Source organism: Saimiri boliviensis, chromosome 5 (genome assembly GCF_048565385.1).
Source record: "Saimiri boliviensis isolate mSaiBol1 chromosome 5, mSaiBol1.pri, whole genome shotgun sequence".
In the NCBI taxonomy this organism is placed as follows: Eukaryota; Metazoa; Chordata; class Mammalia; order Primates; family Cebidae; genus Saimiri; species Saimiri boliviensis.
This window is the reverse complement of record NC_133453.1, coordinates 80,208,758-80,221,793: the sequence shown is the minus strand read 5'-3', so window position 1 is coordinate 80,221,793 and position 13,036 is coordinate 80,208,758. Positions and strand designations below refer to the sequence as shown.

The window sequence follows — 13,036 nt, the reverse complement described above, 5'->3', positions numbered from 1 at the left end:
GTTCTGAGCTTACTTTTAGTGCAGAAACCTAAAATCATTAGAGCTGTCTCTGGGGCCACTCTTGAATTGGAAAGCAAGTACACAGAACAGAGGTCTATTTGTACAGGCTAGAAGTTCTTCCAAATAGATCAATCAGAACAATTCTGTTTTTGTTAGATACTGAGATTCTGCATAACATTTTCATTAAAAAAAAAAGAAAATGTTTTAAAAACAAAACTATTTAAAAAAACCCATTACTAAAAACAAAAACCTTGAAAGCAACTGCTTTATTTATATTTTCTATTAAAGTCATCTATAGGATTAGCTAGTCTTCTCTCCCCAATAGACTATAAACATGATATGGATTCTATTTTTTTTTTTTTTTTTTGAGATGGAGTCTTGCTGTGTGCAGGCTGGAGTACAGTGGTGCAATCTCGACTCACTGTAACTTCTGCCTCCTGGGTTCAAGTGATTCTTCTGCCTCAGCCTCCAGAGTATCTGGGACTACAGGAACATGCTACCACCCTTGGCTAATTTTTTGTATTTTTAGTAGAGATGGGGTTTCACTGTGCTAGCCAGGATGGTCTCTAATCTCCCGACCTTGTGATCTGCCCACCTCAGCCTCCTAAAGTGCTGAGATTACAGGTGTGAGCTTCTGCGCCCAGCCAATATGGATTCTATCTTACACAGCTTTCTGTTTCCTGTAGTGCCTAGAAATGTCCAGCACCTAGCAGGCATTCAAAAATTGTTTTTTTCTTCCATGTCTGATGGGGACAAAAGTGTTAATGTTAGTGCTTACAGATTTCAGAAAGTAAAAACATTTTTGCTTCCATGTACCAACATAAGTCAATATCTACATTCTAAAACCTATAAGCACTAACATAACACTTTTGTCTCCATCAGAATCTGGCATTTGAAAATGTCCAGATGTGGAGTTCTGAAAAGTTGAATTCAAGAAGGTTTACTGAGCACATAAATGCACAATGTACTCTACTAAGTAATGTAACAGAAATGGAGCCAGCGAAAGAGGTCTAAAGGTAGAATATTATGAATTTGTGGTAACACAAAATTCAAAAAAGGAACAAGTTTGAAGGAGAAGGAAGTGATCTCAAATTTCAAACATTAACAAGATTTGAAAAGGAATGAGGATTATAATGAAGATCTTAGATTTAAGCAAGTTACTTATTGGGGGGGTAGTGTCAGGATGTATGCTTATTACAAAGTAATAAACCACTTATTGGGAAGTTTGACAATGGGAAGGATGAGAAACGGAGCAGCAGCTATAAAAGGTAATACAGGTGCAGATCTTTGTTCACTAAAGAAAGAAAGAACAGTTTATGTCTGATGTCAGAAATAATAGCAAAAGAAATATCAAGGGCTGGAATACCAATAGTATCATGTTTTAAGAGGCAGGCTTTTAACCTTGGCATTAAGCTTGTAAAGTTCAATTGCAGGAACGTTTCTAGCGCTTCTCCTCTTTTTCATGTATCAGTGAAGGGACATTATGGATTCAAAAGGAATGAGAAGCAAGGTTGTACATGTTTACCAAACATTGATTATAGGAACACAAAATATACTGAAGAAGTAACAGAGTTTTAAAATATATAGTTTCTTATTTAACAATTTATGTTGGATTATTAGTTCTTACCTTCACCACTCTCCATGCCTTCTACAAAAACCCCCCCACATTGGGGAAGAATCCAGTACCGGCGTCTGTAACGATCCTGGCCAAACATCACTGAACGTAATGAGTGAGAAGCATCAAACAGTTTCCTTCTGTACTGACTCTGTTGCTGTTAAAAAATGGTACATATAATTAAGTTTGGGATGTTAAATGCTTTAAAAATTAATATATAAGTAACTCTATACTTATTAAACCTTTAAGCAGATAAATTTCACTACTGGGAAAAGAGCAAAAGGGCTAAATATTCATGCCTCACTTCAATTTCAGTAACATTTATAAAGATAGAAATCACTTTAAGGATAATTATTTTTGCTGCCATGGAGTAAGAGGGTAAGTTTTATTTTATCAAGTGTCTTATAGTAAAACATGTCTTATACTTGATAATAAACAATGGGATCCAGTATTTTACAGAGCCAAAGCAAACTGGTTCAATTCTATTCGTTACAGTATATAACAAATAATACATATAGGCCAGGCACAGTGGCTCATGCCTGTAATCCCAGCCCTCTGGGAGGCCAAGGTGGGTGGATCATTTGAGCCCAGGAATTAGAGACCGGCCTCGGCAACATAGTGAGACCCCATGTCTACAAAAAATATGAAAAATTAGCTGGGTGTGGTGGCCCATGCCTGTAGTTGCAGCTTCTGGGGAGGCTGAGCTGGCAGGATGGCTTGAGCCACTGCACTCCAGCTAAGTGACAGAGTCAGACTCTGTTTCAACAAAAAAGCAAAACAAAAACCAAATAATATATATATAATTGGCTAAACCTGTATTTGCCAATTTTTATATTCATGTTGTAAACTTAGATAACATATAATTAAGTTTTAGGAGAGATCTGTGATAAATCTAATACTAATACCATACACAGGCATCTCGGAATACCTTTAAAAACTCATTTTTGTTCTTATAAAAAGCTGACTTTAAATTTCATTAATGCTATGAAATTTAGTTTTCTTTTTCTTTTTTTTTTAAATAGAGACGAGATCTTGCCACATTGCCCAGGATTGTCTCAAACTCCTGGGCTCAAATGATCCTCTCTCCTCAGCCTCCCAAAGTGCTGGGATAATAGGTATAAACCACTGCTGAAACTGAATTTTTAACGAGAAGTATGTAAATATGCACAGTTTACAAATCCAATACAAATTAAGCCGACAAATCTACAAATGTAAAATAAAACCTAAGATGCTGAAACTATCACTATGAAATTCAACTGAATTTTTTAGTAATTAATTCCAAAAAATAAAACTATGCATTAATTGATACTTTGTATTTATATGAAGAGCTGAAGAATATAGAATATTTTCTTTCTAGGCTCTGATTAAGTTCAGTATGATGTTTTAAGAGGCAGGCTTTTAACTCTGGCATTAAGCTTATAAAGTTCAATTGTAAGAATGTTTCTAGCACTCCTCATCTTATTTTTTTTTCTGACAAAAATGCTATTCAGAATCTTCATTTTTAATTATTCACCAAAAGCTTGTTTTTGCTTAGCAGTCAGAAAAACTAATCCCCATACAATGTAGATTTTTAAAACACTGTGAAGATATAAATGTTAATCAGAAAAGTGCTTACTTTACTTAGTTTTTCAATCTGTTTTTCCAGCTCTTCAACACTTGCTGCTTGGTCACCTTCATCCTATACATAAGAAAATACAGTATCATTTACCTGTTTTTAAGATTCAATCAGTCAGTAAATATTTAATGAAAGTCTCCTATATGCAAAGTACTAGAAGACATACTATGGAAAGAAATAATCAGCTCTTTTCTATAAACTAATAATCTGGTAGAGAGATACATAAAATGTTACATTAAAAAAACACAAAACCCCAGGTATGGTGGCTCATGTCAGTAATCCCAGCACTTTAGGAGGCTGAGATGGGAGGATCACTTGAGGCCAGGAATTTGAGACTAGCCTGGACATCACAGTCAGATCCAGTCTCTACAAAAATTAAAATTAGCTGGGCACAGTGGCTGGTGCCTGTAGTCCCAGCTAATGGGAAGGCTGACACAGGAGGATCACTTGAGCTCAGAAGTTTAAGCCTGCTGTGAGTTATGACCATTCCACTGCACTCCAGCCTGCAGACCTTATCACCTCAAAAAACAAAACATAACAAAACCACACACACCATAAACCCCCCAAATAGCAGGAAGATATAAGGATCTCAAAGAGAGGTAGCTATTAAAAGCTGTGAAGTTCAAGACAGAGTAAGATTACTTTTAGTGGAAATATATACCAAGAGAGGCTTTATAGAAGAAGTCATGTTTTAATGTGCTACTAAAGAATAGTTAGAAACACATTCATCAGAGAAAAGAGGACAGGTCATTCCATAAAGAGTCTGACACGTCCTGACATAAGAGGTACATAAAGAGGTAAGGTAGGAGATGAGGCAAGATGAGTTTAGGGCTAGATTGTGAAGAGTTGTAAATGCTTGGCAATTAACAAAATGATCCTTTGAGGCAGGTCAAACATGAGAATTATGCTTTCCAAAGGTTATTTTGGCAATAGTTATTAGATGGCCTGGAGCAGAGAAGGGATTAAAATTGGTAAAACTAGCTAACAGACTAGTTTTAGCTTAAATCTAGTTAACAGATTAGAGAAGAAGGGATATGGTTCTTACTAGGGTAAAAGAAATAAAGATGAAAAAAAACAAATGGATGTAAGAGATATTACATAGTTCTAGAGCTGTTAAGTCTTGGCAACTCATGAACATGCAGCACAGAGGGGCAAGGAAGATGATGAAATAAATAAATTATGATGTTAAGGTTTTAAATCTAGGAGCCTGGAAAAACACTGATACCATCAACTGATGGAGTTATTTTTAAAGGGAAGAAGATTATCTATATTTGAACACATTGAGCTTTTAGAATAAAAATAATTCCCAACATGTATAGAATTAATTCCATTTAAACAGAAGATTTGCAAGTAATTATGTAAAATTTTTCATTCTAGAAAATGATAACAAAAGAAGTATCTCCAAATTGTATGTTTTAGAGGGAAAGCATTAACAGAAAGGTACATGGGTTTCTTTGGATCTTAAGTGCACTACTAGACATAGGCAAATTACTTCACTTTTCTAAGGCTATTCATCTGTAAATTTGGTGATAACGTTAGCTATCACATGAAGGTTTTGTGAGGACAAATTAAGAACAGATCTGAAAGCAACCAACAGTGTTCCTTCTTTAATAAGAAGATGCAGGTATAGCCCAGATTAAAGAAAAATAACAACTTGTTTTTGATGTTTACTTCCTATAAGCATTTATAAAAAGCCACACTGCCACCAACCACCATAAATATATACTTCTGACCAGTATGGCTACCTACACAGTGAAAAAAATAGTGAAAAGAAGATTCTCATACTTTTACCATCATCTCTCATTCGTCTACTCCTTATCCAAATTTGGGGAACCAAGTTACAAAGGTGTTTAGGCACACTATTTGTGCCAAAAGTAACATGAATTCTATTTGGAATTAAAAGAAACCTTAAAAGACAATTAGCTCAACAACTCTTAAATCTTGACTCTCATGTGAATATTTATATATTCTAATGTGGTATTTTAATCAGCAGGACAAATGTTTGATAGTCTGTTTATGCAAAAATACAATTCAATCAAGAAATATTCAAAATAAGATATCGAATATTTGAAACTGCCATGTATTAGCCAAACTGTCTAACTGCAATTTTTAAGGCTCTTCCTATGATGCAAAAAGAAATAAAATGTCTCCTAAAGTTTTATTCAAAGGAGTTTTGGCTAATAGTACTTTTAAGTTTCAGAGATTTAAAAGAAAAAACTTGGAAGAACATAGAGAAAGGTAGTAGCACCAACAATAAAACTAAGAATACAGAATCTATCCCTGCCACAGTTCCCCAACCAAAAAAGAGGGTCATTATATGTCCCTGTATGTCAGAATTTAATTGTCCACAAAACCTCTTACAGGCCAACTTGTGAGGTTAAACTCCCATAAATCTCAACAAAACTCTACAGAATGAAGGAAAGAAGAGTGAGGAGCAAAGAGAATCCTCTTTGTGATAAATGATCTCGTCAAGGGAAGTATCTTTTAATCAAATGGGATTATATGGGTCTCAATAAAAACATTCCTGCAATCAATCCTTTAAGGAAGGTAAACTTGAGAGGCCAAATCTATACTTTGAGAACTAATGTGCCTAACTTATCAATCAGTTTCAGTATGTAATCAAAATTTTTCTTATATAGGGAATTGATGTGTCTGCCAGTTATTCATTATAAAGAATAATTCAAATCATTTAACATGAAATGTTAATTTGACTTCTTATGTCCTAATATTTACTACTTCACAAAATTTTGCAATTGTTTTCTCACATTAATAACAAAATCTACCTTTGCCAATGAGATCCCAAAATCTATTTAACTCTGTAATTCAACACTCATAAAAAAGTAAAATACTACCTGAGATGGCACATCTTCTTTAAAACTTTAATAATGATTTTCAAATAGTCTATGTGTAAACAATAAAATGTATGGTTTGTTAATTCTCTGTTTAAAAAAGAAACCAAATGGGCCGGGTGTGGTGGCTCAAGCCTGTAATCCCAGCACTTTGGGAGGCCGAGGCGGGTGGATCACGAGGTCGAGAGATCGAGACCATCCTGGTCAACATGGTGAAACCCCGTCTCTACTAAAAATACAAAAAATTAGCTGGGCGTGGTGGCGCGTGCCTGTAATCCCAGCTGTTTAGGAGGCTAAGGCAGGAGAATTGCTTGAGCCCAGGAGGCGGAGGTTGCGGTGAGCCAAGATTGCGCCATTGCACTCCAGCCTGGGTAACAAGAGCAAAACTCCATCTCAAAAAAAAAAAAAAAAAAAAAAAAAGAAATAATTTCTGTAAATAAGTTCTAGTTTAGTGATAACTATACAGTAGAATAAACTGAAATCCTTGTACATTGTTGTCCAAGTTATTAAATTTATGAGTTAACACTTTAAAATAATTTATAATGTGAAATGCTAAAAGGGGCTACTAATTCTATGAAAAGGTAATTGATTTTGGTCAGAAAGGCTTAATTCCTGCTATGGAAACAGCTCTACTTGCCAAATCAAGCAAATTACTTAACGGTGTCTTTTGTTTGGGTAATTACACTTCTGATACCCAAATTTTGTATTATTTGTCACAGATGAATGTACATAATTCAGTAGTTTCAAAAGTACAATTATGAAATAAATTGCCTCTGCAAGGAATCTCAATGTAGTCTCATTTTCAGATTGGTACTCTTTAAAGTAGTGAAGTTGAATTAATTACAATGAATTCTTGAATATGACATGAAAAACACAGGAAATAAAAACAAAAATAGACAAGTGGCACTGTATCAAATTAAAGTGTTTCTTCATAGCAAAGGAAACAACAGACTGAAAAGGGAACCTATAGGATCACATAAAACATTTGTAAACCATATATTTGATAAGGGGTTAATATCCAAAGTATATAAGTAACTCTTACAACTTAACAGCAAAAACCAGATAACCAGATTTTTTAAAACAAAGAACCTGAGTAGACATTTCTGCAGTGAAGACATACAAATGGCCAACAGGTATGTGAAAGGATGTCCAACATCACTAATCAGGGAAATGCAAAATCAAAACCACAGTGCGATATCATCTCACAGTTGTTAGGATAGTTACTCTCAAAAAGAAAGAGGAAGAGAGAGACAGGGAGAGGGAGAGAGAGAGGAAAAGGGAGGGAGGGAGGAAGGGAGAGAGAGAAAGAGAGAGAGACAGAGACAGAGAAGAGTGTTGGCAAGGATATGGAGAAATTGGAACCTTCAAACATTGTTGGTGGGATTGTAAATGGGTGTAACCACTATGGAAAACAGTATTAAGGCTCCTCAAAAAATTTAAAAACTATCTGATCCTGCAGTCCCACTTTGGGGTGTTTATTCAAAAGAACTAAAATAATGATCTCAACATATTTGTGCTGTAATGTTCATTGGAACGTTATTCGCAATGGCCAAACGGTGAAAGCAACCCAAGTGTCTACTGATGGATGGATGAATAAACAAAACGTGATACATAGATACAATGAAATATTATTCAGCCTTAAAAAAACCCTGCCATATGTAAGAACATGGGTGAACCTTGAAGACATTTTGCAAAGTGAAATAAACCAGTCACAGATGGTTAAATTCTACATGACTCAAATTTTATGAGTTATTTAAAGTAGTCAAACTCAAAGAACCAGAGAATAGAATGGTGGTTGCCAGGGGCTGGAAGGAAGGGGAAATTGGGGAGTTACTATTAAATGGGTGTGAAGTTTCAGTTATGCAAGATAAATAAGTTCTAGAAAGCTGTTGTACAACTCGTGCCTATAGTTACCAACAGTGTACATATACTGTATATTTAAACATTTATTAAGGGGGTGGATCTCATGTTGTATGTTCTACCAAAATTAAATAACAAAAAAGAAAAGTTCATTCTAGTAATTTTTACCATTCTGGTTTAAAATATAACATTGGAAAGGGAGAATTTCTGACATTTTGTATTTATGCTATTTTTACTTAGAGAATTGTGTAGCACATCATAAGTTCTACATTCATTCATAAATTTGATTAGCATTGGTCCCAACTAGGTATTATTTTCACACATTCCATTGATAAATTTCTCTCTCAGTTTTCACATTCCATTAATAAATTCATCTCTCTAAGCTTTCTTTATTTCTCCAGCATTACTGAGTTGATGCAAGGAGGGAAAAGAGTTCTTTCTAGACTTCCTTAGCTAAGTACCTCTTAGAATTGAGGGCAGAAGAAATGGTTAGCTGTATGTTGTTTTCCTGAGTTCAATTCTGTAGTCCTATCCAGCATTCTTTTCTGATAAAGGTGAACGTCAACCTTTTATACATGTCCATTTTCATGACTTATGGTAGCTTCCCCTAAACTCATATACATACACACACATCCCTCTATGACCTTGCCTTCTTCCCTTTGAAGAGCTACTCTTCAAAGGTAGCTCCTTCACCTTGATTGAAGCCCCTCCGAAATCTTTAGAACCTTATACCACTGTGCTATTTTTATTTCTTTTATCTAAAATCCCCTTCTCTCATTTTATTGGCTCTTTCTTATCCATCAAAAATCATCTCAAGTCTTTCACATCTGAAAAATCCTTGGCTCTTTGTCCTGCTTTCTTCTGAGGCACAATGCTTGAAACAGTCATCTTCACTTTCTCACTTCCTATTGTTATCAACCAGTTATAGCCTGGTAGCTGTGCTCATACCTCTACTAAAACTGTGTCAACACTGGTTACCAATGACCTCTATGCTGCCAAATTCAATCAACATTTCAGTCCTCATCACACTAGCCTCCTGCTGCTTTACCATTGTTTATCACTCTCGTTTTTGCAATGTTTGATTTTCCTGATTATTGTTATTATTACGTGTGTAGAAAAGACAATACGGCAGGCCTGATTGCTATCCTTTGGAAGGCCTGCTTACAAGGTTGGTCCCTGGCTGGCATACGGGAGCTTAGATTTTGGGGAGGTCTCCCCACCCTAACTGATAAAATGAGCTCTTAATATGGACCTGAACGATTTGTGCTAACAACATGGATTATGCTGAATACCTGCTTTTCTTCAGGGAATCTGATATTTTGGCACATGCTATGCAGAGGGTACCTACATGACCAGCTTCTAGTAAAAACCCGGACGCTGTAGATAACATTTCATGCACGTTGTCATAATTTGTTGCTGGGAGAATTAAGCCTGTCCTCTGTGACTCCACTGGAAGATGAGTCTTAGAAGTTTGCATCTGGTTTCCTCTGATCATTGCCCATACACTCTTTGCTGATTTTGCTTTGTTTCCTTTTACTGTAGTAATTCATTGCCATAAGTACAAGTATGTGCTGAGTTTTGTGGATTGTCCTACTGAGTCACTGAACCTGAAGGTGATCTTGGGGACCCCCAATTCATTATAGAAATCTTCAACCTCTCTGCTGTTGCTTCTTGAACAAGAAGTCTTGTGGGCTCCTGTTAAATACTGCTGTTCCCTGGGGTTCCAATCTCAGTCCACTACTCTATTCACTAAACCAATCCCCCTCTGCAATCTTACCTACCTCATGATTTTAATTTATCATCTATGCGATAGTAACATCCAGATCTATATTTCTAAGAGCGAACTCTTCTTCAGGCTTCAGATTCTTAAATCCAACTGACTGTTGAACTTCTCTACCCAGGTACTTCAAACTCAGGATGTCCTAAAATAAATCTATCATTATTTCCTGTCTTGAATTATCTGTTCCCTTACCTCTCCGTGCCCCCAATTATCTGTTTACTCTGTTCCTGATTTCCCTATTTTAGTTAATGGCAACAATAGCATGAAGTCTTCCAAACCAGATGGCTGGAAATCAATCATACCACTCTATCAACCTACACAGTCCACCTTCCATCTTCAAGTCCTACCCATTCCTCCTCTTAAATATTTATGAAATAATTTTCTCCCTCATCTCAACCACCATTGCTCTAGTTTCTACCTCTCACAACTCACCTAAACCACTGCAGTACCTCCTGACTGATCTCTGCACCTCTGATCTTGGCCCACCTTATTTCTGTCTTTCACATAGTTGCCAGAGTGAGTAACCAAAAATTAATGCTGACTGTGGCATTCTCTGATTATAAGCCTTCAGTGGCTTCCTATCACTAAAAAAGCAAAAGATCCCAGTTCATCATTGCATGTGAGACTCCAGTAACACTGACGTACTTGCAAACCCCTTAAAGCACATTGTATTTTCTTGCTTCTGTGCCCTTGCTTATGCATTTCTCTCTGCCTGGAACACTCTTCCCTAGACCTTTACCCAGGTTAATATTCAGCTAAGCTTATAGCCTCAGTTAATGGGTCCAGAAACTCTTTGTGGGAGTTTACTCCTCAGAAAGTCTAAATGCTCTTAAGTTGTATCTGTCTAGCACATTGTAAATACCCCTCTCAAAGCAGTTAAAACATTATGTTTTCTTTTTGCAAATCCTCCACAGTGAGACAGTAGATTGAGATGGGACTTTCAGTGTCTTATTCATCTTTGATTAATAGTGCCTAGAACCAGAGAAATAATAATTGGTGTTTGAGGAATACATTATTTTCACTAAACCTGACAACACTTCTAAAGGCATGAGGCGCTATACAAATGTAACGCAGTATGTTAATAGAATGAAACAGAATACCTGAAATAAAAAATTTGCATATCTCTTTAGAGAATTCTGAAGTAATTATATATATATGTATTTTTTTTTTTGAGACGGAGTTTCGCTCGTTACCCAGGCTGGAGTGCAATGGCGCGATCTCAGCTCACCGCAACCTCCGCCTCCTGGGTTCAGGCAATTCTCCTGCCTCAGCCTCCTGAGTAGCTGGGATTACAGGCACTCACCACCATGCCCAGCTAATTTTTTGTATTTTTAGTAGAGACGGGGTTTCACCATGTTGACCAGGATGGTCTCGATCTCTTGACCTCGTGATCCACCTGCCTCGGCCTCCCAAAGTGCTGGGATTACAGGCTTGAGCCACCGCGCCCAGCCCCTTGAAGTAATTATATTTTAAAAACTTCTTTTATTCAGTATCAGTGCCCTTTATGTATAGACATTTTATCAGATATTTACATAACCATCACAAAAATCTTTACGGGATACATATTGTAATATTTGTTTTTAAGATGAAGAAACTGAGGCAAGTAAATGTCAAAACTGAATTCAAATCCAAATCCATCTGACTCTAAATTCTGTTTTCTTCAAATATGTTAGGCAGCTCTAGCTGCCTTAAAATTAACCTAAATTTGATTACCTCATCTTCACAGATATCAGGCTTTTTTCCTTTTTTGTCTTCTTTATCTTCTTCGTCCTCATCATCTTCATCACCTTGGTCATCACTGTCATCATCATCATCATCATCATAATCACTGTCTCCTCCTTTCCTTCTTCGCTTGCGTCCTGGAGTGGGTGTGCCTAAGGAATGTTGCTCTTCTCCAAGATCAATGCCACCTGAAGTGTCTTTTTTGCCTGTTTTCTTAGCATGAATGATTCTGAGTCTTTAAATATTACAAAAAGTAATGACATGGAATAAACGACTTCTCAATATAGTTTTAAAAGAGCAAAATGTGAGTTGTATGCAAAAATATCTCATAGCATTTATTTTGTATTAAGCAATACACCAATGTTAAAAAATAATTAGGATTATGGAAACTTAAGAAATGTTTCCATTAATTACAGCATACATTAACTTTCAAGAGTTATTCTGGATATCTCTTTGGAATTAGACTCATTTAAAAAAAAATACTATGTAAGCTGAAAAGAAGAATTCTAATGACAGCTGAGCAATAATTTCTGATCCCATAATAACTGACTGAATAAATTTCAATTCAAATTACTACAAAGAAACTAACCTCTTAACCTAGGAGTAATTTCTGCAGGATATTTTCTGGCAGGAAGATAATTAAGTTTTAATGTTGAATAAGTTTAGATTCCATAAAAGCAAATTTTAATTAGAAAGCAATTAAGAAAAAAAGTGGCAGTTCCAAACATTCTGTTTGTGATAAAAGCAACTTAATAGCAACCACAATCTTAGAAAATGTGATTGCTTGACTTGTTTAAAATAAAAAAGAGAAAATGACTTTCAAGTATGAAGAATGTAGGCTCAATGAATCTCATTACATCTTTTGTCCACTGTAAATTCTGCCCCTAAGTTTTATTAATTTCATATCCCATCTAAATTAAGCATTATTTTTTCTTTAAACAATAAAAGTTTAAATTCTGTCTTTGCAATTCATATGCTTTACTGGGAATTTGTATAAAAATAAAATAGTACATTAACTTTAATAAAATAGGACTTACTTGCGGAGTTTACCTTCTACCACCCATTTATCTCTCCTCAAGTTTGACATATAATCAATGTTCTTGTCGATTTCACTGCCAATGCAAGAATTTATTAAAAGATGTAAATTAATCATTTATGCAATACTTTAATTTGATATGGAATAAATTTATTTGATATGTAAATTAATGTATTTTTAGGTAAAAATGATAAAATTGACTTCGTGCATATACACATTCATATATATGTGTTTATACATGTATACACATACATGTTGAAAAGTGGTAACTTCTCCAATGGATACAACATTAGTATTAGAAAATTCACTGTGGTTTCTATCTTAAACCAAGAAAGAAACTATACACCTGTTGCCTTAGAAAGACAGCATTCTGGGGGAGGATCCAAGGTGGCCAAATAGGAACAGCTCTGGAGTGTAGTTCCCAGCAAGAACAACACAGAGGGTGAGTGCCCACTGCCTTTCCAAACAAATTTTCAACACCCACAGACCAGGAGACCCCTGGGCCAAAATGCGCCATGAGTTTTCAGCACAGCGATTTCAGCCAGAGCCATGTTGGAGC

General features: G+C 35.7%; 1 protein-coding gene across 26 annotated transcripts in view; it reads right to left on the bottom strand.

Annotated features, from left to right (window-relative positions):
* The window catches only part of BAZ2B (bromodomain adjacent to zinc finger domain 2B), a 423,693-nt gene that overhangs the window by 47,402 nt on the left and 363,255 nt on the right, over window positions 1–13,036 (bottom strand). For all 26 annotated transcript variants that reach the window (XM_074399602.1, XM_074399607.1, XM_074399604.1 and 23 more), the window contains 4 exons: window positions 12,479–12,553; window positions 11,433–11,676; window positions 3,231–3,293; window positions 1,628–1,772 (listed from right to left, as the gene is read on the bottom strand). In XM_074399602.1, coding sequence (XP_074255703.1) covers window positions 1,628–1,772; window positions 3,231–3,293; window positions 11,433–11,676; window positions 12,479–12,553 — 527 coding nt within the window. The remainder of the gene's footprint in view (window positions 1–1,627; window positions 1,773–3,230; window positions 3,294–11,432; window positions 11,677–12,478; window positions 12,554–13,036) is intronic.